Raw genomic sequence first — 24,099 nt, 5'->3', positions numbered from 1 at the left:
GGTTGTCTAAATGTTTGCGGGGATTAATCAGGTTTGTGAGCCCAGTCTGGCGCTGCTCCCCGTGGTCCTGATCGGCCTTTCCCGCAGGGGGCTCCAGCCGGGCCGCATCCTCCAGGAATCGGGGCTCTCCGGTGCTCAGGTGGAGGCCGGGCCGGGCCAGGGCGCCGAACTACACTAGAGCTTCTGAGGGCGTCCCCTGGAAGCGGGTGCCTTCCTGCTCCTCCCGCGCCTTCTGGCCCAGTGCTTGAGAATTTGGGAGCTGCCCCAGCCACGCCGCTGCGCTTGACCTTGACCGTTGCGCGCTGCCCACCTCTGGCCGGCTGCCAGGCAACGGCGCCCGCCCCTCCCCTCCCCTCCGCTCCCCTCCCGCGCTGGATCCCCGGCTGATCCAGGCCAGGTTTTGCAGCGGCGTCGGCGCGTGCTGATTCCTCTTCGGTTGCCCCCGGCAGCGGTCCTCGGTGGGAGATCATGGTGCAGGACGAACTGTGGGCTGCGTTCTCCGGCCCCTCCGGGGTTGCCCTGGCCTGCTGCTTGGTGGCAGCGGCCTTGGCCCTGCGTTGGTGCAGTCGCCGGATGGCGCGGGGCGCGGCGGCCCAGGCGCGACAGAGGCAGCAAGCGGCCTTGGAGACCATGGACAAGGCGGCGCAGCGCTTCCGGCTCCAGGTGACCCGCAGGTTTTGAATCGGGGTCGGGTGGGGGGGAGGGCACGGGGTGGCAGCGGCACTTTCAACCGCCTCGGTGCTGGGAGAGCCAGGTTGTGGGCAGCACTGGCGTGTGCGCAGCGCCGGCTTTCAACTTTACGCAACCCTGCTCGCCCTCATGCTTGTCTAACACATGCCGTACTCTTTCTGAGCCAAACAGGGCCTAGGGGAGGAAGGGAAACGAAAGACAGTCTGTGGAAGGCTCTAAACGCACTGGGTCAAAGGGGAGCTTTGCTCCGTGCCCAGGAGTCTCAGGACCACTGACTATGGGGACGCCCGAACGCAGCTGTGGGAACCAATAGTATGCTCAGGTTTAGGACTCTGGAATCGGATAGTCCTTACACCTAAAGGGTATGATAGGCCAGGGAATCCTGAGAGTTTACAGTTCAAACTCACTGATTTGTGCGTCAGGATGCTAAGTGGGAGCTGGGAAGGGCCTAAGTCCACAGGGAGTTACTGGGCTCCAGCAGCCCAGGCTGTCCAGTCTGACCAGTGGTAAGCCCCTCGCATGAGCAGGTTTAGGTCCAGCCCTTCCCTGGGTGATCTGTCCACAAGCTTTTCTCCCTCTGAATCAGCTCAGTGTGTGTAAGGCAGCGAGGGCTGAGACCAGAAGAGCTGGCTTTCCGTTTAGGTATATGACACCCTGGACCCAGTTCCAAGTCAAAATGCTGAACTCTGTTCTTATCCTCCCCTGAGGGCAGGAAGACTTCTCCTGAGTATTTGATAGGATTTGGGTCTGATAAGTAGGAAGACGTGCCAGGTGACAGCAAGAGTCAGAGGCTGGAATTAGACCCTGGATGCCCAGTGGGATGATGCCTCCTCATTCAGATGGAGAGCAGCAGGGGGGAGAGCCTAGGAAGGGAGACCCTGCCATGGATGCCGGTACCAGGGCATGGCCCTGGTTCCCTGGAGGTTACGGCTGGATGTCCTGGTATGGATTTACTTCACGTTTACACACCCTCCCTGGGACAGAGAGCCTGGCTTTAGAACACCAAAGCTTGGCGTTTCCAGATGGGAAAGCAGGGAGGTAACTTGTGGTTTCCCAATGACTGGGAGAAGGAAGGGAGAACTATCTCAGAGCCTCTTGGTTATAAGCAGCCAGCAAAGGGGTGGGGTCTTGAAGACAACGCTTTGGGAACAGGTGGAGGGTTTAGCTGAGCTCAGCCAGGGCCTTGGGATGCCCCGCCCCAGTCCTATGGCTCCTTTCTGCTGGGGTTGGAATTGCTGGGTGATGGGCAGGTAGGTTTTGAGGCTGACTAAGCACTCTTTCTCCTGGGGCTTTCACGGCCCAGCCCTACACTGAGCAAGGGACACCGAGGTGAGCAAGGGACACCGAGGTAGGCAGGGCCCTGGGTGAATACAGCAGCTTGCAGTCTAGCTCCTGCCTGACAGCAGGAAAGCTAGTTGGCCAGGTACCTCCGGGGTCCCAAGGCTTTGCTGGAAGAGGAGGAGTCCTAAGCAATTCTTGGGTATCACAAGGTGGTTCATCTGTCTCTGGACTCCAGAGCAGCTTTAGAGCGAGGCGTTTCTGAAGCTCTCTGTTGACCACGTGAGGCTTAACCTGAAACATGGTCTTGCCCATTTGTTTCCACCTTGCCCCTTGAATGAGTTTTTTTTTTTTTTTTTTGTCTTTTTGCCATTTTCTTGGGCCGCTCCCTCGGCGTATGGAGGTTCCCAGGCTAGGGGTCGAATCGGAGCTGTAGCCACCAGCCTACGCCAGAGCCACAGCAACACAGGATCCGAGCCGCGTCTGCAACCTACACCACAGCTCACAGCAACGCCAGATCGTTAACCCACTGAGCAAGGGCAGGGACCGAACCCGCAACCTCGTGGTTCCTAGTCGGGTTCGTTAACCACTGTGCCACGACGGGAACTCCGAATGAGTTTTAATATCCTTTCTAGACTGAAGAGAAGGACCAGCATTGATAGACTATAATGGCTGGGAGAGACGTCACAGAACACCTGCTCCTGCCTCTGTGCCTCTGCACCTGTAGTTTTACCCTTAATATCCTTCCTGCGCATCTCTACAACATTTTGTCAAAACCCTACTGATCTTACAAAGGCCACTTCCTTCAGCTGGGTCCCACCTGTAGTTCCATCTCCTGGCCTCTCCAAGACCAACAGGAAGCTGATTCCATTCCATTCTATTCCATTCTATTCTATTCTATTCTATTCTAATGTCTTTTTTTAATATATGGTGATTTAATTTTTTTCCCATTATAGCTGGTTTACAGTGTTCTTTCAGTTTTCTAAATTTTATGTCTTTCTTTTTAGGGCTGCACCCTCGGCATACGGAGGTTCCCAGGCTGGGGGTGGAATCGGAGCTGTAGCTGCTGGCCTATGCCATAGTCACAGCGATGGCAGATCCAAGCCTCATCTGTGACCTACACCACAGATCACGGCAACGCCAGATCCTTAACTCACTGATCGAGGCCAGGGATCGAATCTGCATCCTCATGGATACTAGTCAGATTTGTTTCTGCTGAGCCACGATGGGAACTTCCTGGAAGCTGATTTTAAAACGAAATGATTCGGTGGATGAATTGGACAGTATGGTTTTTGTTGTGATCAGTGTCGGGGCCTCCTTGATCAAATGGTAGAGATATCTTGAAATAGAACAAAAGTGATTAAAAAAAATGAGCAAAAATAAAGACTCAGAGGACAATCTAGGATACCTGAAATTAGGACAGTAGGTGGTTTAGAAGGAGAAAAACAGAAGGAGGAGGGTGGTGATTCAGTGATAGCTATGGTACCCTTCGCTTGAAAAAGTAGGCATATAGATGGCCAGACGCTTGGTGAGAAGGTATTTTTTTTATTTTTTGGTCTTTTTAGGGCTGCACCTGCAGCACATGGAGGTTCCCAGGCTAGGGGTAAAATCAGAGCTGCAGCTGCCCGCCTACACCACAGCCACTGCCATGCCAGATCCGAGCCTCATCTGCCAACTATACCTACACCATAGCTCACTGCAACGCCGGATCCTTAACCCACTGAGAGAGGCCAGGGATGGAAGCTGCATCCTCATGGTTACTAGTCAGATTCATTTCCGCTGAGCCACGACGGGAATGGTGAGAAGTTATTTACTTGTCTGTACGTCCCTGTGTTCTCCATACAAATGCAATTCCTCTGGTGTTTGCAGATGGGCCTCCTGGAGGTGCAGGCTCACTCTGGTGTCTTGTGCAAGAGAAAATGTCTCAGCTGCCTGATAACCAGTTGAAGACTTAAAAATAGCTGTTAGCAACAGTGTCATCAGCTGTTAGCAGAGCCAAGGAGAGATTTAACATGTGTGCTGAACGCGGAGGGGAGCTTGCTGGTAGCGTCTAGCTGAGGTGCACAGGGCCTTGAGGGCCCCTGCAGCCAGGTGGGGAACAGCGGTGACCAGACTCAGTGGGCTGTCTGGTGATTTTTACTCTCTTCAGCATGCTGTTAGGAGGTTTTTAAACAATGAGTACACATTTATATAATCGGAAAAACAAAATCTTGCTATTTTCATTGCGACGTGGGAAAGGCCCGGCGTAGTGCTGTGTGTATAGTATGATCTCCAAATGCAAAAATAGAATATATGTAACCAACTATACGCATTGTGGGTTTTTTTTTTTTTCTTTTTAGGGCCACACCTATGGCCTATGGAAGTTCCAGGGCTAGGGGTCGAATTGGAGCTGCAGCTGCTGGCCAACACCACAGCCACAGCCACTCCAGATCCGAGCTGCTTCTGTGACCTGCACCACAGCTCGCAGCAATGCTGGATCCTTAACCCACTGAGTGGGGCCAGGGATCGAACCCGCAACCTCGCGGATACTAGTTGGGCTCATTGTCGCCGAGCCACAATGGGAACTTCCCACATTGTGGGTTGTTTACAAACCTTTTTTTTTTTTTTTTTTCCCTGTAAGGTGTCATCAGAAACGGTTACCTATGGCTTCCTTTTCAGAAGCGGGACTGAGCAGGGCGGTCCTGGAGGTGGAGGAGAGTTTCACTTCCCCTTTTCATTTCGTTTACCTTAAAAAATGCGTGTGTACCCCTAGGGATTGTCTCGAGTGTGTGTGTGTGTGGGGGGGATCACGGATCCATTGTTTTTCCTTCCTTGTAGCTCCCTGTATTTCCCATCCCGAGTAAGTGTTTATCCACTTAGCAAATTCAGGGAGGAGGTAGAGTGTCCTGATGTTGAGGCCAGGCTTCAAAGGCTGCGTGGTGGGTGCTCTGCTCCGGGCGTGCGGTGGGTGCGAGTGGGCTGTGTCGCATCGAGGCGGGGCAGGGGAGTCTGACAGGCCTGGGAACATCTCCCCGAGCTTGTGGCGTGAAGAGGCGAAGAGGGTTTTGAGGGCAGAAGCAAGGCCAGGTTGCTCACTGCCCTCTCCGGTCTAGCGGCAAAGCTCGGGCAGGGCCGCCAGTTAAGTGGCCCCTGTGTGACCCAGAGAGACGGGATGGGCCCTGCCGAGGGTCTTGGTAGAGAGGATGGACAGGTGGCCAGTTTCCAGAGCGACCAGGGGGCTTGGTGACTGACTGGGTGCGGGTGGGGAGAGAGGGGAGTCCGGGGCGGATGGGGGTGCCCTCGCCTGGGCAGGAGGAACCAGCGGAGAGTGGGGAAGGGGGCGTAGCGTGCGCAGGAGGACTCAGGGGCAGAGGGAACAGAGAGACTAGCTCAGCGAGGAGTGGATTTGAGCTCAGCTGGGTCAGGCTGGAAGGATGAGCAGGAGGCTGTGGGATAGGTGGAGGGCCTGGAATGGAAGCCAGGAGAAAGACTGACTTCTTTTAGCATCAAAGAGGAAGAAGAGGTGCCCAGGGGAATCTACAGAAGCCTCTTTCTCCCCCCAGATCTGGCTCCTTCTCATGCTTCAAATCACAGCAGAAATGGAGTTCCCGTCGTGGCTCAGCGGTTAATGAACCCGACTAGGATCCATAAGGATGCTGGTTTGATCCCTGGCCTCGCTCCGTGGGTTAGGGATCCGGCGTTGCCGTGAGCTGTGGTGTAGGTGGCAGAGGCAGCTCGGATCTTGCGTTGCTGTGGCTGTGACTGAATGAGCGGCTGACAGAAGGAGTGGGGAGGCAGGAGGAAATGCAGGGAGGCTGGTGTGTCCATGCCCAGGAGGAAACTGAAGCAAGGCCCCGGAATGCCTCTGTGAGACTTGGAGCAGTATGGGAACTGTCGCGTGGCTGTTGGGTTCAGCAGCAAGGAGGTCTGGCGACGCTGGCGACAGCAGGGGAGGGCAGAGGTGAAGGGTGGGGGGAGGAGCCCTCCTCGTCTTGGTCTCCATACCCTCCAGGGGAGGGTGACGGGCGTTTGCAGGCAGGGCCTGCCTGGCATTCGTGTGTCTGATCAAGCTCCCTGCTCCTTCTGAGAGCTCTTCCCTGACCACCTTCGACCAGCGCGCTGCCCACTCAGCACTGGTTTTATTTCATGCCTCACTGTCTAAAATGCTTATTCGTTTCCTTATAAATGATCTGCTCGCTCCCACCTCTGCACCTGTACGAGCTCCCCAAAGCCTGGATGTGACTTTTTATTTTTGGCCTGTGCCCACAGCATGGGGATGCTCCCAGGCCAGGGATCAAAGCCACTCCAGAGCAGTGACCCGAGCCACCACAGTGACAACAGTGGATCCTTAGCCCACTGAGCCACCAGGGAGCTCCTGGACGTGACTTCTTGGTTCAGTGCTGTACTTCCATGCCTTGCGTGGTACCTGGTACAGAGTAGGCACCTAATACGTATCTATGGAATGAATGAAAAAAAGCCCTCTTTTTTGGGTGTGGCTCCAGCTCCAGCCCCAGCCACCCAGGACAGGTCTTCTTGCTTCTGCCCTCCCCTGCCGGGGGTGGAGTAGTTAGGTGCGCAGGCAGGCTGTGCTGAGTGGGCAGAGAACTGTAGTTTTACCAGTAAGGTCCCAGGCAGGGCACTTCCCCTCTCTGAGCCTCAGTTTCTTGAGCTGCACAATGGGAATGGTAGGGAGATTTAATCCAAACACAGAGCACATAGTGCCTGGCACACAATGGGCAGCCATTCATTGGTGGTGCTTGTTGGCTATGGTCTCATAATCAGCCTGGGGATGGCCTCTCCCTGGGGCCCCCTCCAGTAAGCTGCTACTGCTGCTTCTTCTTCTTCTTCTTTTTTTTTTTTTTGTCTTTTTAGGGCCACACTCGAGGCATGTGGAAGTTCCCAGGCTAGAGGTCAAATCAGCGCTGTCTACGCCACAGCCGCAGCCACACCAGATCCGAGCTGCGTCTGCAAGCTACACCGCAGCTCACAGGAACGCTGGATCCTTAACTCACTCAGCGAGGCCAGGGATCGAACCTGCGTCCTCATGGATATTAGTTGGGTTCATTACCGCTGAGCCAGGAAGGGAACTCCCTTCCAGTAAGCTTCTTGAAGAGGTAGATCAGTACTGTCCACAGGTGGCAAGGGTCTGCCCAGGCTGGGCCACATCTGTGGCCTCAGAGCTCCGGGCTGGCCGTCTGTCATGGATTCGGGATGTGACAGCATGTGCTTGGCAGGTGTGGGGCCTTGGGAGCTTGGGCCACAGGTTGTCTGCTCCAGGCACACGGGGCCTGCGGGGAGTGGGGGACTGACCCTAGGTGTCTCCCCAGAACCCCGATCTGGACTCGGAGATGCTGCTGGCCCTGCCACTGCCTCAGCTGGTACAGAAGGTACGAAGTGGGGAGCTGTCTCCAGAGGCTGTGCTCTTTTCCTACCTGCAAAAGGTAAGGCCAGGGGGTGGTCCTGCTTGCTCCTTCCTCCCCTCTCTGGGCAAGGCTGTGGCGAAAACCTGGCCTGGACTTTGTCCCGCAGAGGCCCTGGTGGGACCACCGTGCCAGGGGCTGCCAGGACAGAGGGAGCTGGAGTTGTGTGTGTGTGTGTGAGAGAGAGAGAGAGAAAGAGAATGACTCTCTGTGCAGTGCACGTGCGTGTGTGGGGCACACTGAGCACGTTGTCTTAGCTGGAAGCCTGGCTTTCAGCCCAGACTTCCCTCTCCCTCCCGCCTCCGCCCCGTCAGTCACTGATTCTGGTCTGTTCCCTTCTTATCACTCTCTCTAGTCCATCCCCGTTTCTCCGTCCCCTGCAGCCACCCTGGTCCTTCACCCTCATCTCCCTCCAGGACCAGATGCCAGCCTTCTGGCCAGATGCCCTCTCGGCTCTCCCGCATCCTCTCTGGCCAAGGCCTTCTGGAGCTCAGGGCATCAGCAGCTCAGAGGCTGGCCATTCCCTGGCCGCCAGGGATTGCCGTGCCCTGCACGGCCCCCTTCTCCCTCCTCTTGCCCTGCGCAGTGCAGCGGGCCCCCTGATGAGTCTTCGGGGCTTAGAAAGGAGTCACCTCTCCCTGGAAGCCTCCCGCCCTCCGTTCCGCCTCCTCTCCCAGCCCAAGTTGCAGTTTCCTCTTCAGTGTGGACTTTCTGATGGTACCTTTCTCATCACCTCGTCCTTCTCTCTCCCAAAAGGCAAATGTGGGCTCTTTGTGGACCGTCTGCTTATCTTTGCACCTTCGTGCTAAACCCTGTTTTTTAGGTCGAAAGTGCTCAAGCCATGTGTTTGAAAGGAACTGAACGGAGGGCTTGTGCTTTATGACTGTGACTTTTATGTCACATGACTTCTTGGAAGCAAGCCCGTGGCCGCGAGGGTGACCCCGAAGCAGGAGGACGTGCATGTGGGGGACCGAGGTGGTGTGTGTGATGGCAGCTGAGAGCGGCTCGGAGAGAGTCTGCCTGTGCAGGAGGGACCGGACACCCCTGGCCCCGGCTTCTTCTGCCCCCGTGTCCCTGAAAACCCTCCTGCCCTTCTTAATCGGCCGCAGAGCGCACTTGGCCTCCTCGCTTCCTTCCTGCGGACAGATATTCTGTGCCCGAGTGTGGCAACGGGCGGCACCCGTGTTCTCCAGTTGCTCTATCAGTCAGCCACGCCTCCACGAGGCTTTATTATCAGATTCAAGAGTCCCTGGGGGAGGGGAGGCCTCATGTGGGCAGGTGTGGGCCAGGCCTGGGGGAGGCTAGAGGCCCAGTCTAGCTCGCAGGCGCCTCCCTGGGCAGAGGTGTGGCTTGGAGGAGGAGGGAAATGGCCAAGGGTCATGGTCCCAGTTCAGCCTCCAGGGGCTCCCTGAGGTCAGTAGTTACTCCTTTTGAGAGCCTGGGCTGTGCCCGGGCCCTGGGGGGTCGTCTGTTGTCTTGGAGTCCCAAGGTCGTCTTGGAGTTGAAGGCCTGAGGCAGCCAGGCGGAGGCTGGAGTCACCTGCAGGTAGCCAGGCTAGTGCTGGGCCTCCCTTGCCTTCTCTGCTCCCGGCTCTGGCTCATGTTGCTGGTACCCTTCCTCGAGGTATACTTTATGTCATGTATGTTCTAGCACAATTGGAAAAAAAATAAGCCAGGCCCACTTGGCCTTGTGTCTGTGCTTCCCTCCTCCAGGCCTGGGAAGTAAACAGAGGGACCAACTGCGTGACCACCTACCTGGCAGACTGTGAGGCTCAGCTGTGCCAGGCGCCCAGGCAGGGCCTGCTCTACGGTGTCCCTGTCAGCCTCAAGGAGTGCTTCAGCTGCAAGGTGCCCTGCCCGAGTCCCTGCCAGCCCGCTCCGTGTCCTGGCTCACCCTGGGCCCTCAGAGGAGGGAGCAGGTCCCCAAGCCTTGAGAGGGCACCATGGGCGTGCCTTGCCCCTTGGCCTGTGAGGGGGTGGTGGGAGCAGACCCCTGGCTCATCAGCCACGTTCCCCTGTCGCTGTTACGGGAATCCGGGTTCTTCACGAATGACCTTCCTTGAACGCCCAGGCAGCAAGCAGGCAAAAGTCTTTAGGACAGGAAAGCACACAGCTCCCAGTGGGGGGAAGAGGCCCCTCTCTATTGTTCTGTAGGGTTTTCTCTCTTAAAAAGATGGGGATGGGAGCGCCATCAGCTCTTTTTCCCACTGGCCTTGCTCAGTTGGCCCTATATCAGTCCTTGTCCGATCGCGGCCTTCGGGGCCCTTGGATCCCGTAAGTCTCATGGTTCCTTTGTTCTTCTCTTCCCTAGACTGGGAGTCGCCAACCCTCTCATTCCTTTTCTTTCTTTTTTTTTTTTAGGGCCGTACCTGCGGCACATGGAGGTTGCCAGGCTAGGGCTCCAATCGGTGTAGGGCTTCAGCTGGTGTCGCTGCCAGCCTACACCACAGCTCACAACCACACACCATCCAAGCCGCATCTGCGACCTACACCACAGCTCATGGCAACGCCAGATCCTCAACCCACTGAGCGAGGCCAGGGGTCGAACCCGCAACCTCATAGTTCCTAGTCAGATTCGTTTCTGCTGCGCCGTGGCGGGAACTCCTCTCATTCCTTTTCTATCAGTGGGTTAGAGATTAACATCCACCTGGGTGTTAATCAGCATATCTGCCCCAGGAGAGGCGGGGCAGAGGTGGATCAGGCCACCAGTATATCTGGGGTAAAACAGGTCTACTCCCTGTAGTAAGCGAGGCCTGTGGGGATGGTACTCCCTGGAACCCCGAAGTCACGGCGTTAATCAGTGAGCAAAGGCTAGATGCAGCGCAGCTCCTGCACTGACAGAATCATTGCTCAGCCTCACCCTCGCCCATCCCTTCTTCTAGGGCCATGACTCCACGCTGGGCTTGAGCCGGAACCAGGGGACACCAGCAGAATGTGACTGCGTGGTGGTGCAGGTGCTGAAACTGCAGGGTGCTCTGCCTTTCGTGCACACCAACGTCCCCCAGTCCATGTTCAGGTTGGGTCTCAGGGGCGCGGGGTGGAGGCAGGGGCACCGGTGCCAGCAGGACCCAGGCTGACCCTGTCCTGCTTCCTCCAGCTATGACTGCAGTAACCCCCTCTTTGGCCAGACCACGAACCCATGGATGTCATCCAAGAGCCCGGGCGGCTCCTCGGGAGGTGAGGGGGCCCTCATTGCTGCTGGAGGCTCCCCACTGGGCTTAGGCACCGACATCGGGGGCAGCATCCGCTTTCCCTCCGCCTTCTGTGGCATTTGCGGCATCAAACCCACGGGGAACCGCATCAGGTATGGTGTAGGTGGTGGGTGGAGGGACCTTCCAAGTCCCTTGCTGTGTGACCTTGGCCTAGCTCCCCCCACCTCTCTGGGCTCCAGGCAGGGATCCCCTTCCTGGGGTTCGGCTGGGAGGTGGTGTCACAGCACCACAGTCCCTGGTTCCCTAGTTGCCAAAGTGGTGGGAACTCAGAGCTGCCGTGCGGATGAGGGGTTGGGCAGAGGGTGGCTATTTCCCGTTTCCAACATCTTGTGTTTCTTATCCAGCAAGAGTGGCCTGAAGGGCTCTGTCTATGGACAGGTAGCAGGTGAGGTCTGTGGTTCCTTCGGTGCCCTGGAGGAGGGGGGTTGGCCTGATCCACCTTGGCCCCTGCCGCTCCTAGGACCACGGCCGCCCAGCTCTTGCTTGGACCCAGCCCCAGAGCCCCTTGGGGCTGGGTGATCTCTCTTTCTGCCCCTCCCTGCCCCACAGTGCAGCTCTCAGTGGGCCCCATGGCGCGGGACGTGGAGAGCCTGGCCCTGTGCCTGCGTGCGCTGCTGTGCGAAGACATGTTCCGCCTGGACCCCACCGTGCCTCCCCTGCCTTTCAAGGAGGAGGTGAGCAGGGGTGGGAGTGCATTGGGGTCTTCCTGGTGCGCCTGAGCCTGCCGCGCCTTCGCAAATAGCCACCAGATGGCGCCCTCGCCTGCATTTGGAAACCACGAGGCTGTCAAATTGGCCGGCTGAGCGCTAGAGCAGGAAAGGGCCACCTCCTGGCTGTCCCTGACCAGTAGGATTAGTCTTGAAGCTAAGAACAGCTTGAGAGGAGACTCCTGTACCTTATCTGTGTTTGACTCCCGCCCCCCCTCCCCCCAGGACATAGGATCCTTTCTTACAGTATTCATGCACCTCTCCCCAGCCTCCAGCAGGATGCTTGGCTGAGTGACAGTTAAAAAGCAGGGCTATCTCCCTCCCAGAGAAAGCAGGGACCAGTGGGCAGTGTCAGATGCTTCCCCAGAATATCGCTGAGACAGCCCGTTGATCAGATGAGACTGAGTGGCTTACTTTCTGTGGTCAGGGAGAGGACTGCCCCCACAGAGCCTCAGTGGTGTGAGGGAGGGGACAAAGCTGGGATATTTGCAGTTGGTTTCAGGTGGATAGTTTAAAGTGGGGGTTGGGGAGCTCCCGTCGTGGCGTGGCGGAAACGAACCCGACTAGGAACCATGAGGTTGCGGGTTCGATCCCTGGCCTCGCTCAGTAGGTCAAGGATCCGGCGTTGCCTTGAGCTGTGGTGTATGTAGGTCGCAGACGTGGCTCGGATCTCCCGTTGCTGTGGCTCTGGTGAAGGCCAGGCAGCTGTAGCTCTGACTAGGTCCTTAGCCTGGGAACCTCCGTATGCCTATGCGGGTGCGGCCCTAGAAAAGCAAAAAATAATAATAAAGCGGGAGTCGGTTAGGACTGACGATGGATCATGATGTCCTAGGTGAGGACTGGTGGATACAGCAAGGTGAGGATTTTGAGGAGAGGGGTTCAAGGAGTCTAAACTATCACCTGATGCTTCTATTGAAGAGTTGATGAGGGTTTTGTTTGTTTGTTTGGCTTTTTGGGGCTGCGCCCACAGCATATGGAGGTTACCAGGCTAGGGGTCCAATCGGAGCTACAACTGCCAGCCTACAGCACAGCCACAGCCACACAGCATCCAAGCCACGTCTTCGACCTACATCACAGCTCACGGCAACGCCAGATCCTTAACCCACTGAGCGAGGCCAGGGATCGAACCTGTGTCCTCATGGATGCTAGTCAGATTCATTTCCACTGCACCACGACGGGAATGCCTGGTGAGTCTTTTAAGAATGAATAATAAAGTGCTTTGTGCTTTACGTGCAGCACATTCAGGAGTAGGCAGGGGAGATCCACGTGAGAGCAGGAATAGTAAGGCATATTAATGTAGACAGCGAGCTGGGTGGCGTCAGCCCACTTCTCAGCAGGCTGACATGTCTCCCTGCAGACCTCTGCCGCTCACCCAGCCCGGGTTGCCTTGGAAGGACTGAGCGCCCCTGGCAGGCAGGAGATCTGGGCTGGGTGGGGTTCCGACTGAACCCAGTGGTTCATGAGCCCCTTCCTGAGAAGGAGGAAATGAGGCCCCGGTCCTGAGGTCTGGAATACTCTATCGTGGGAGCAAGGACTTGCATTCGTGAAACAGGCTGCGGAGAGCCTCGGCTCAGGACCCAGGATGCCAGGGTTCCCGACCTGGCACTGTCCCTCTGCACTGCAAGTGGCCTTGGGCAGGTCCCAGCCCCACTCTGGGCCCATCTCCCTGTCTGGACCTGAAGCCCCAGTTTCCTTATATGTCCAGTGGGAATCCTCATTCTTGCTCTGTCCAGCTGTGGAGTCGTTGTGAAGGTGTTTTGTGACGGGGTCAGATGCAGAAGGGGCAGGTCTCACTGGCAGCCAGGAGACCTGCAGCCTTAAAGCTGTGTCTGAGCTCTTGGAGTTCCCGTGGCGGCTCAGCAGTAATGAACCCGACTAGTATCCATGAGGATGTGGGTTTGCTCCCTGGCCTCACTCAGTGGGTTCAGGATCTGGCATTGCTGTGAGCCTTGGTGTAGGTTGCAGATGCGGCTTGGATCTGGTGTTGCTGTGGCTGTGGCATGGGCCGGCAGCTGTAGCTCTGATTTGACCCCTAGCCTGGGAACCTCCATATGCCACGGGTGGGGGCCTAAAAAAATACCAAAAAAAAAAAAAAGAAAGAAAAGAAAAAAAAAAGAAAGGCCGTGTCTTCGCTCTATGCTCTGGGCGCCCTGCATCAGGCCACCCTCTCCCACCCTGACCCGACTCCCGTGTGTTGCCCTCAGGTCTATGCAAGCTCTCAGCCCCTGCGTGTTGGGTATTATGAGACCGACAACTACACCATGCCCACGCCGGCCATGAGGCGGGCCCTGCTGGAGACCAAGCGGAGCCTTGAGGCTGCAGGCCACACGGTATGGCTGCGGGGACCCGCACATCTTGGCATCACCCTCCTCCAGGGAAGCCCTCCTGGTACCCATGGCTGCCACCCATCCCTGGCATCTTTGCACCCTGCTTGTTTTGTGTTTGGGATGGGAACCCTGACCCTTTGGGACCCGTGAAAAGGGGCTGATCAGGAGTATTGGGTACATGATTGACGGTGAACCTGGCCCTGCGCTGGGGATGTGCGAGCTGCTTCGTCAACCGCCAGCTGGTGCACAGCTGTCCCCAGGTTCCCGGGGCCCTGAGGTGGCGGTTTGGGGCTGCCCATCTTGGACAGGCTTACGCGTGACTCCCGGGGGGTGTCACAGGCCAGCAAGACTGCCTCGGCGGCTCTTGGGAGGGTGTCATGTGGGCAGGGCTGGTCCAGTCCATGCTCAGGGCCGCCTAGGCAGCCTGGGGGTGGTGGGACTGAAGGGTTTCTAGGTCTGGGAGCCTGACACCCCTCAATCCCTGCAGCTGATTCCCTTCCTGCCGGCCAACATACCCCATGCTCTGGAGGCCCTGTCAACGGGCGGGCTCTTCAGTGATGGTGGGAAGAGGTTGCTACAGAACTTGTGAGTGATGCTGGGTTTGGGGATCAGAGTGGGGAGACCCAGGGAGAGCAGCTGGGTTCTGTGACTCCCCGTTCAGGTCAGGTTGGGGGCAGATGGAGAACAGGCCTCAGCTGAACGTGAAGGTCTGAGCATTCTGGGCAGGGATCTGGCCACCTTTCCAACTGCAGGCTGAGCCTGGTGCTACCTCACCCCAGAGACTTTGGAAAGGGGCCAGCGCCGGGGAGGCTGGACTGAGCATCTGCGGCCTGGCCCTGAGTTGGTCGGGTGGCAGGAGGTGGGCAAGGAGTTGCCTATCTGTTTGGGAAAGATTGGGAGGCAAGGGCAGGGCCAAGCAGGAGGGCAGGGGTGTAGACATCACGCTGTGACTCCAGGCTCTTCTAACTGGAGCCGTGTCTTTCCCTTTTGAGCAGGACCTCAGTTTTCTCTTCTGTAAAGTGGGTAGGTTGGTTCCAACCTGCTTTATGGGACTTTTCAGAGCTCTCATTTAGAGAAGCTGGTTCTGCTTAGATGTTTTCAGTCCTTAAATGTTGATAAGGGCAGAGGACAGGCCTGTCAAGGTGTCTCCTGGGGACAGGCTTAGACTGATTGGACTTCCCCCAGTAGCTAAGTGTAGTCCAGGCCTTGGCAGAAGGGATCAGCCCTCATTCTGGCCCTGGGAATGAAGCTCCAGGATCAGCCGAGGTCTCAGGGACAAGGGTCACAGCGCCTACTCAGGGCTGCCCCCCCCCCCCATGCCTCCAGGCCGGCCTCAGCATCAGTGTGTAGGGGGTGCCCTCAGTATCATGCCCTGGCCAGGGAGAGGCTGCCCTCAGCTCTTACTGCTCTGAGCTGAGTTTGCCAGGGATGGGACACCAAGCCCTGCCTTGGAGAGCTCTAGAGGGGGTGGGCAGAGCCCAGACATCCTGAAGGGTTAGCAGACACAAGTTGCTTTTTTTTTTTTTTCTGTCTTTTTGCCATTTCTCGGGCCACACCCGCGGCATATGGAGGTTCCCAGGCTAGGGGTCGAATTGGAGCTGTAGCCACCGGCATACGCCACAGCTGCAGCAACGTAGGATCCGAGCCGCGTCTGCGACCTACACCACAGCTCACGGCAACACCAGATCCTTAACCCACTGAGCAAGGCCAGGGATCGAACCCACAACCTCATGGTTCCTAGTTGGGTTTCTGCTGAGCCATGATGGGAACTCCAGTCGTATGTTTGAAACGGGAGGGGTGGGCAGAGTCAGAATTCCCACTGTGGCTCAGTGAGTCCAGAACCTAACTAGTATCCATGAGGATGTGGGTTTGATTCTGGGCCTCGCTCAGTGGGTTAAGGATCCAGGTTTGCCGTGAGCTGTGGTGTAGGTTGCAGATGCGGCTCAGACCTGACATTGCTATGGCTGTGGCGCAGGCTGGTAGCTGCAGCTCTGATTCAACCCCAGCCCGGGAACCTCCATATGCCACAGATGCGGCCCTAAAAAAGGAAAAAATAAAGAATGAGGGCTGCAGTAGGCGGAAGTGAGCTGGAGGGATGCCTGGGGCGGAAGTGCCTGGACTGGATTCTTTGTCTCCCAGCAAAGGCGATTACGTGGACTCCTGCTTAGGGGACCTGATCTCAATTCTGAGGCTGCCCAAATGGCTTAAAGGACTGCTGGCTTTCATGCTGAGGCCTCTGGTGAGGATGCAGGGAGTGGCAGGGCTGGGCTGGGCTGCTCCAGAGCCTCTGGGGCTCTTTCCCCTCCCCTTGGCTGCTCGCTCTTGGTTTGGGCAGGTGTGGCCTCTTCCTCCCAGTCCCCACCCAGACTGTCCCCACCACCACCCATCACCATGCCCTGTAGTCCTGAATCCCCCTGCACGTTGAAGGGGGGGCTGCCCTGGGGCCTGGGGAGAGGGAGGAGGCACGGGTGGCTTGGGGGCTTGGCCCAAAGCCGAGTCGCTGACTGTGTCTGTCCCGCAGCTCCCAAGGTTGGCAGCCTTTCTCAGCAGCCTGAGGCCTCGGTAAGAATACCTCCTGTGCCCAGATGCCCACCCTCCCCCCTTTCGCCTGTCCTGGGTCCAAGTGGTTTCTGACAAGACAAAATGAGAGAAGTAGCTTCTGGGGCTGGAAGAGGCCCAGGCAGGGTGGCAACCTCTGTGGCTTGGGGGAGCTTTTGAAGATGTCTTAGCAGGTCCCGGGATGGCTGGAGAGCAAGGACCTGAGGGAGAGCACAGGCTGGCCGAGGGTGGGGAGGAGACGATCTCCCTGGCTGGGCGAGGCCCAGGAAGGAGCTGGTCGGGCAGGGGACGGGGGACACTGGGAACCCAAGAGAGGATCCAGCTGCTCTCTGCCTGCACCTGCCTGCCGCCCCCCCCCCCCCGCCCCCACCCCTGCCCGTGGCTCGAGCCCGCAAAGCTGGGGAATAAATGGCCCCCTTTGGACTCTGGCATCTTGCGGACTAGCTCCTTCTCTCGCCAGCAGGCATTTGGGACCTTGGACAGCTCTGGCCTCTCCGGTGGCCTCAGGGTAGCTGGGAGTCAGGCCACTGTGGGAAGAGCCCCCGTCCTTCCTGGGGACTCCGTGGGACCTGAATTGAGGGATTGGAGCTTGTGGCCTGCACTGCTGTCCTCTCACAGACCCCCGCGAGTTGAGACGGGCCCAAGGAGGACTGAGATCTAGGAGGGGCTGAGAGTAGGGTCTGGGGCCGCTGGTCGCTGTGGCCGTGACCCTCATGGTCGGTGACCTCCCTCCCTCGGTCTAGGTCGGCTGGAAAGCTCTGGGAACTGCAGCACGAGATTGAGGTGAGGCCAGAGCCCCTGGACTAGCCTAGGGCGTGGCGGGTGGAGCTGGACAGGGCCCCTGCCCTGGGGGTCACTTAGCCACTGGGCCTGTCGGTCCCCGGAATGGTCCGCCATTCCCCCTTCCACTCCCTGGACCGGGCTGCTGGGGGCCTGCTCTCTGACCTCACCTGCCCGGAGGCCCATCCTAGGGCACCGGGTCAGCCTGGAACTCCTGCCCTGGATGCCCCTTCGCCGTTGTGGTGCTGCCCGTAGCCAGGCACTCTGTGGCCCTGCCCTGGCAGGATACCATAGAGAGGTGTATCTATGGTTCTTTGGAGCAACTGATGCCCCCTGAGAGCAGCCGTGGCTAGAGGTCCCATGGTGGTTCAGTGGTTAGTGAACCCGACTGGCATCCATGAGGATGCGGGTTCAATCCCTGGCCTTGCTCAGTGGGTTGAGGATCTGGCACTGCTGTGAGCTATGGTATAGGTCACAGACGCAGCTTGGATCCCGCATTGCTCTGGCTCTGGTGTAGGCTGGCAGTTGTAGCTCTGATTTTACCCCTAGCCTGGGAGCCTCCATATGCAACGGGTATGGCCCGAAAAAGACAAAGGAAGGAAAAAAAAAACCCAAAACCAAAAAAAACCCCAGCCATGGCTGCGTGCCCCACAGTCCTCCAGCCCGTCGAGGTTCAGTTGAGATTGGGGGCAGGTGCAGGGCCAGAGCCACCCTAGCCACCGTGGCTGCACTGGAGGGTCCCTGCCACGGGCAGGGGCTGAGTGCTTCGCCTGGTGTGCTGGTATCCTCCCCAGATGTACCGTCACTCCGTGATTGCCCAGTGGCGAGCGCTGGACCTGGATGTGGTGCTAACCCCCATGCTGAGCCCTGCTCTAGACTTGAATGCCCCAGGCAAGGCCACAGGTGAGGTCTGCGGCCGCTCATGCCCCTGTCACCTGCCTCTTCTCTGCTTTGAGTTCAGCCCTGAGCCTGGTGGGGCTGCTGGGAAGTAGAAGAAGTGGGGCCCTGGGGGGTGGGCTACACCCCTGGGGGAGGACCCTGCCCTGGAGAGGCTCACAGTCTGGTTGGCTGGAGGGTGGGAGTCATGTGCGATGCCCCCGGGGCGGGGGATGAGCTCCCTGTCCGCAGCACTATCCAAGTTGGAGATCTCGTTACAGTCTAGGGCTTTAGGACGTGGTGATTGAAGTCCAGGTGGAATTTAGATAAACCAAGAAAATAGCAGCATTCCAGGTGGGGGAAGCCGCAAGGGCAAAGCCTCAGCAGGCTTTCCAGCCTACCCTGAATCTGGATTCCTGGGCTTTGTCACTGTCACTCAAGTCTCAGCCCCAGGAGGGAGGCTCTCCCTGCCTGTGGGAGAGGGATGCTGTTTCACAGGGTGGAAGACTGAGGCTTGGAGAGGGTGGTGGGCACAGAAGGTCCCCCAGCTGGCTTCAGCGGCTTGCGCTGTGTCTCAGGGGCCGTCAGCTACACGCTGCTCTACAACTGCCTGGACTTCCCCGCGGGGGTGGTGCCTGTCACCACGGTGACTGCCGAGGACGAGGCCCAGATGGAGCATTACAAGGGCCACTTTGGGGACATCTGGGACAAGGTGGTGCAGAAGGTGAGTGTTCTTCCCCTGGCCTCACACCTGCACCCCAACTCTAGGTGCTGTGGCACAAGCAGTAGAGACATGTGTAGCCCTTGTCCGTCTTTCTTGATGCAAGACCCCGAAAGACTGTGGGCAGGCAGGGGGCCTTGCTGTGCTGCCGTCTTCTCCAGCTGGGGCGTTTCCTGGACCCGGGTGGGGTCCTGCCCCGGTCCCTCCCATTCTGATGCCCGTGTTCCCTGCAGGCCATGAAGAGGAGCGTGGGGCTGCCTGTGGCCGTGCAGTGTGTGGCTCTGCCCTGGCAGGAGGAGCTGTGTCTGCGGTTCATGCGGGAGGTGGAGCGACTGATGGCTCCTGGGCGGCAGCCCTCCTGACCGCTGCCCGCCCGGCCCCCCCAGGACCTGAGACCCACTGGATCCGCGCCCAGCGGAGTCAGGACACAACTGCCACCGTGCGAGAAAATGTTCAACCTCGGGCAGAGGCTTCCCGGTCTCTCCCCCTCGCCCCTGCCAGAAGCCCAGAACCACTGAGTCTGGACCTTGCTCTTCCCGTGGCCCCTGCTCTGCCCTGACCCCGCCAATGTGGCAGCTAGTGGGTATGACATGGCAAAGGCCCCCCAGCCGTCAAAAACCGGTTCCTGGTCTCCATACTTTCTGGCAGTCGTTGTTAGGGCAGTGGGGGTTGGAGACCTGACCTTCTGGAACCTGACTCCAGCCATGTCCGTCTTGTGCTGCAGAAGCTTCTCTGGTCCTCGTCACTCACAGGCAGACGCCGGCTTCTCCGAGTGGGCCTTGCAGCCCAGGACTTCACCCCTCTGCCCCCCAGCCTAAGCCCTACTTTGCGAGGCATTGTCTTCTCTCCTGCCCTCTGCTGAGGGTGCCCTTTCTGCTCCTCTACCATTAAATCCTTTGAGGCCTAGCTCAAATCCCTCTTTCTCCCTCTGAGCCCCTGGAGTAGGCGGACTGTCTCCTTGCAGTCTGCCCTGTGTGGGAGGGCATCTGTGGGTGGGTGGGTCCCCTCCCTTTGCATACTGGCTCTCCTCGATGGCAGGGACAGTATCACTACATCTTTGTCCTCGGTGCCCAGCACAAGGCTGGGCTCAGGGCAACTGGGAATCTGGAAGGCTGCTGGGGAGAAGAGCCCATGGGCCTGGGGAGGCAAGCCCAAGACAAGGTGATCCAGTAGAGAGTGCTCGCAGGGCCAGCCAGGGGCTGGAATATCCTGGGAAGGCTTCCTGGAGGAGGAGGACCTGTGACGACATCCCAGGGAGAAGGAACAGTACGCCCAAAGACTGGGGCGAGTCTGGTACACGGAAGCACCGACTGGGCCCGGGAGGAGCAGCAGAGATGTAGGTGGGGATCAGATCAAGGTGGATGTGGGGCCAGTTCAAGAACTTGAATCCCGTCTCCAGGGCCACGGGACATTTTTGAGGGGTCACACAGGTGTGGTGAGGAGAGTAGACAGGAGGGGCAGAGCCTGGAGAAGGCAAGGGGGCTGCTCCATGATCCCAGCGTGGGGCGGGGGGCCTGGGGCCCAGGTAGAGAGAGGTGGCTTGGGAATTGGCATTGGCATGGAGTGAGCCATCTCAGCTCAGGCTCAGCACTGCCCAGACGGCCAGCTCAGCTCTTACTGGGCTGTGTTGCCTGGTGGGTGGAGGGGTCGCTCCTGGGCAACTCTGGGGCTTCTTGGGCTCTTCCCTACCAGCAGAGCTTCCTTACTCCTCCCTGGCCCCAGCCCCGATGCACCTGCTGGCTGTAGAAGATGTTTCTGGCCTGAGCCCGTGGGCAGGGTGGGCCTCTGGCTCCCACCTGACCTACCTCCTGTTGTTTTTAGGGCGAGCTGCTTTCCCAAGGCTTCCTTCTCCGCCCTGATCTTCCTACTTCTCCAGAGGGGCTTTCCCTCTGGGTTGCGTGACCAGGTTGCGTGCCCAGGTCGCGTGCCCAGTGCTTCATGCCAAAGGCATCCCTGCCTCGGTGGGGCGAGTCTCAGAGCAAACACGAGCCCCACCTCAGGCCACCTAGAGGGCCTGACCCACATGGACACCTCAACTGTGATGCCCAGGCAACTGCTGCACTTTGCCCTGATTTCTCTGCCGTGTCGTTTTGCCCCATGTCAACCATCGAACACCTGCCGTCTGCCCCAGACTCCCACCCCATTCCTCTCTTCGGTTTCTTTTTTCTTTTTCTTTTTTTTTACTCTTTGGGTTCTGAGAGCCTCCTGCTCTCAGACACGAGGCTGCAGTGTGGGGGTGGGTCTTAGCCTTCACTCTTCACTGATTTCACCCCTAGACCCCTGCGTGGCCGAGCCCTGCCCTGTGCTGAGTGGTGCTGGGCTCTGCCAAGCCTGGCTCCCATCCTTGAGAGGCCCCTGGGCCTGTGTGGGTGGTGGCCACTGGCACAAACACATCGGCGCCCTTGCGATCCAGGCTGGGGGAAGGGGTAGACGAGGGGGCCAGATGCTGGTGTGGGCGGGGGGGACACACGTACCCACTGCATCCCACCTCCACCGCTGCCCTCTGGACCTAGCCACTTGCCTCTTGTCTGGACATCAGTCACCTCACTGGGCTCCCTGCTTCCTTCCTCGCCTGTCCCCCGGTCCTCTTTCCACACAGTGGCCAGAGGGGTCCTTTAAAAGTGCCTAGCAGATTGCGTTGCCTCTCTCCTTAAGACCTTGCAATGGCTTCCTAGTCAACCAAGAATACAGTCCGGGGAGTTCCTGTTGTGGCACAGTGGAAACAAATCTGACTAGTATCCATGAGGATGCAGGTTCGACCCCTGGCCTCGCTCAGTGGGTCAGGGATCCGGTGTTGCTGTGAGCGGTGGTGTAGGTTGCAGACGTGGTTCAGATCTGGCATTACTGTGGCTGGGGCTGTGGCCAACAGCTTTAGCTCCAACTCGGCTCCTAGCCTGGGAAACTCCATATGCTGAGGGTGAGGCCCTAAAAGGTCAAAAAAAAAAAAAAAAAAATTGCAGTCGTCTCCTACCTCTCCTGCCTCATCTTGGGTGTCTCTTTCTCTCATGTTTCCAGCCACATGACCACTTTTTTAAAAAAAGATGTATTTTATTTTTGGCCGCACCTGAGGCATGTGGAAGTTCCCGGGCCAGGGGTTGAACCCGCGCCACAGCCGCAACCAGAGCCACTGCAGTGACAACGCTGGAGCCTTAACCTGCTGCACCACCAGAGAATGCCCCTCCACGTGAGCACATTCTGATTTCTCAGTCACCTCGAGCTGGTTCCTGTCGCAGAGCTTTTGTGTTAGCTGTCCCTCTGCTTGGAACACTCGGCTCCAGGGTCACCTCCCCTGGTCCCCCACTTGGAAAAGAGCCTCCCCTGGTCTTTCCAACATGTCACCTTTTGTGCTTACGGAGTTACCAGTATCTGGGTTCGCAGGGTTTTCTGCCTCCACTCAGACTTCTTGAGGGTGGCTGCACTTCGTCGTGCGCGTTGCAATGTTCTCAGCACGTGGGACGGGGCCTTTAAAGGACTCGGTTCATTCAGGGAACGTGAAGTGAGCATCGCCTAGGGGCCACGGGCTACATCGGGTGCGGGGGCAGCCTGGGGTGCTGTCCTCTCTGAGCTACACTTCGGAGGATATTTGTTGGGTGAAAGGAGGCAAGGAGGCAGGCAGGTGTGTTAGTGAAAACCCCACCTGGTCAAGGCGCAGAGTGATGGGCTGACTCCTAATCAGGACAAGGGGTGAAGGGCATTCTGAAAATGAGCCGTCTACCTTCCCGACACTTTATAGTCATCATGTCATTTTATTTATTTATTTATTTATTTGTCTTATGCCATTTCTTGGGCCACTCCTGCCGCATATGGAGGTTTCCAGGCTAGGGGTCCAATTGGAGCCGTAGCCACCGGCCTATGCCAGAGCCACAGCAATGCGGGATCTGAGCCACGTCTGTGACCTACACCACAGCTGATGGCAACGCCAGATCCTTAACCCACTGAGCAAGGGCAGGGATCGAAGCTGCAACCTCATGGTTCCTAGTCGGATTCGTTAACCACTGTGCCACGACGGGAACTCCAATCATGTCATTTTATCTTGTCGAGCCTGGGGGGTCCCCATTTTACAGAAACTTCTCACAGCCGGAAGCCGGCGACCTGATTCAGTCGATGTCAGAGCCTCTCCTTGGGGTCCCAGGATATGAGGCGCAAAGGAGTGACTACAGGAGCCAGCCTCTGCCTCTTCCGGTCTGGCCACCAGTTCAGCAGCCTCAAGACCTTCTAAGTCATGTGGTCTCAGCCTCGCCCTGCCCCGAAGCCGTTGCCACAGCTCCTTGCCTGGCCTCCCCGCTGCGGACTGGTCTCCAACTGCAAATCCGATCATGCCCCAAACCCCGTGCTCAGTCCACACCCCTGCCTGACCCACAAGGCCGTGCTTGCCCACTCTGGATTCCTCCCCTTCCTGGGGCCTCAGGTGGTGCTCTGGGCACCGCATGCCTCCCACCTCTGTGCCCTTTGCTCACAGTGCTTGCCCTGCCAGCAGTGCTCTTCCTCTATCGCCACTGAAAGATTTACCCAAGTTAGGGGTTGTCCTCTTACAATTGTCAGGTTGTGATGAAAGGGTTTCTGTGCTTCTATTCATGCTCACAAGCAGGGTTTGTCTTTATTTTTTTTAGAGCAACTGGTGCAGCATATGGAGGTTCCCAGGCTAGGAGTGGAATCGGAGCTACAACTGCTGGCCTACATCACAGCCATAGCAACTGGGTATCGGACCTGTGTCTGTGATCTACACCACAGCTCACAGCAACGCCGAATCATTAACCCACGGAGCAGGGCCAGGGATCGAACCCGCAACCTCATGGATACTAGTCAGGTTTGTTTCTCCTGAGCCACGACGGGAACTCCCAGGGTTCGTCTTATTAATAGAATCTGACATCCATTAGGCTGTGGCGTGGATAATTCATTAGCTCTTTGGAACAAATGGGCATTATTTCTTCCATTTCGTAGATGAGGTAACGCGTGCAGAAAGGGTTGCTGATTTGCCCAAGGCCAAAGACTTGAACAGAGAAGACTTGAATCCAGCCCAAACCCAAACTCAGTTTACTTTCCTTGTTTGCACAGTCATCCAAGGAGCATGCGGTAAACAGTCTCTGAAGTGCCAGGTTCTGTGCTAAGCGGCCACAAACACTGGCGGCGGAGGACGCGTCCCAGTCTGTATTTGAACTGTGCCTTTCCACTGGTCTGCTGGCGTCTGCTTCCAGAAGGGGTCACGTCCCTGTCCACCCTCCCTTCCGCCCGCTGGAGAGGCCACACTGGAGCTGGGGACACACAGAGGACCTGCCATGGTCCCTGTTGGGCACCGTCGTTGGCACTTCCCGGGCCCCCAGCTTGTGGACCGCCCTTGGGACCCTGGGTCCGTTGCCCACTCGTTCTGCTCTGCCCCCCAAATGTGTCCCTCCACAAATCTGAGCCCTGGACCTCGCCAACCGCATCGGGGTCACCAAGAAATCATCAGATCAGGGCCAAGGAAAGAGCTCTGCCGTGGGTCACTCCAGATTACCTGTCCGGACAAGCCGATCTGCTGCCTGCCTAAGAGACGGCCACGTGATCGAGTCCT

The 24,099-nt window shown here is 57.8% G+C and overlaps 1 protein-coding gene across 1 annotated transcript; it reads left to right on the top strand.

The window, feature by feature from the left end:
• Nucleotides 1-352: 352 nt before the first annotated feature.
• Nucleotides 353-19,454, top strand: LOC125132243 (fatty-acid amide hydrolase 1). Its single transcript, XM_047789190.1, has 15 exons — nucleotides 353-663; nucleotides 7,275-7,388; nucleotides 9,080-9,214; nucleotides 10,249-10,382; nucleotides 10,464-10,670; nucleotides 10,923-10,963; nucleotides 11,128-11,252; nucleotides 13,490-13,615; nucleotides 14,100-14,197; nucleotides 15,752-15,851; nucleotides 16,134-16,174; nucleotides 16,915-16,954; nucleotides 17,746-17,854; nucleotides 18,406-18,551; nucleotides 18,782-19,454. Exons 1-15 carry the CDS (start codon nucleotides 469-471, stop codon nucleotides 18,908-18,910), a joined length of 1,740 nt encoding a protein of 579 aa, XP_047645146.1. The 5' UTR covers nucleotides 353-468; the 3' UTR covers nucleotides 18,911-19,454.
• The last annotated feature ends 4,645 nt before the right edge of the window (nucleotides 19,455-24,099 follow it).

Source organism: Phacochoerus africanus, chromosome 8, assembly GCF_016906955.1.
Source record: "Phacochoerus africanus isolate WHEZ1 chromosome 8, ROS_Pafr_v1, whole genome shotgun sequence".
NCBI lineage: Eukaryota > Metazoa > Chordata > Mammalia > Artiodactyla > Suidae > Phacochoerus > Phacochoerus africanus.
This window is presented reverse-complemented; position numbering and strand designations above follow the sequence as displayed.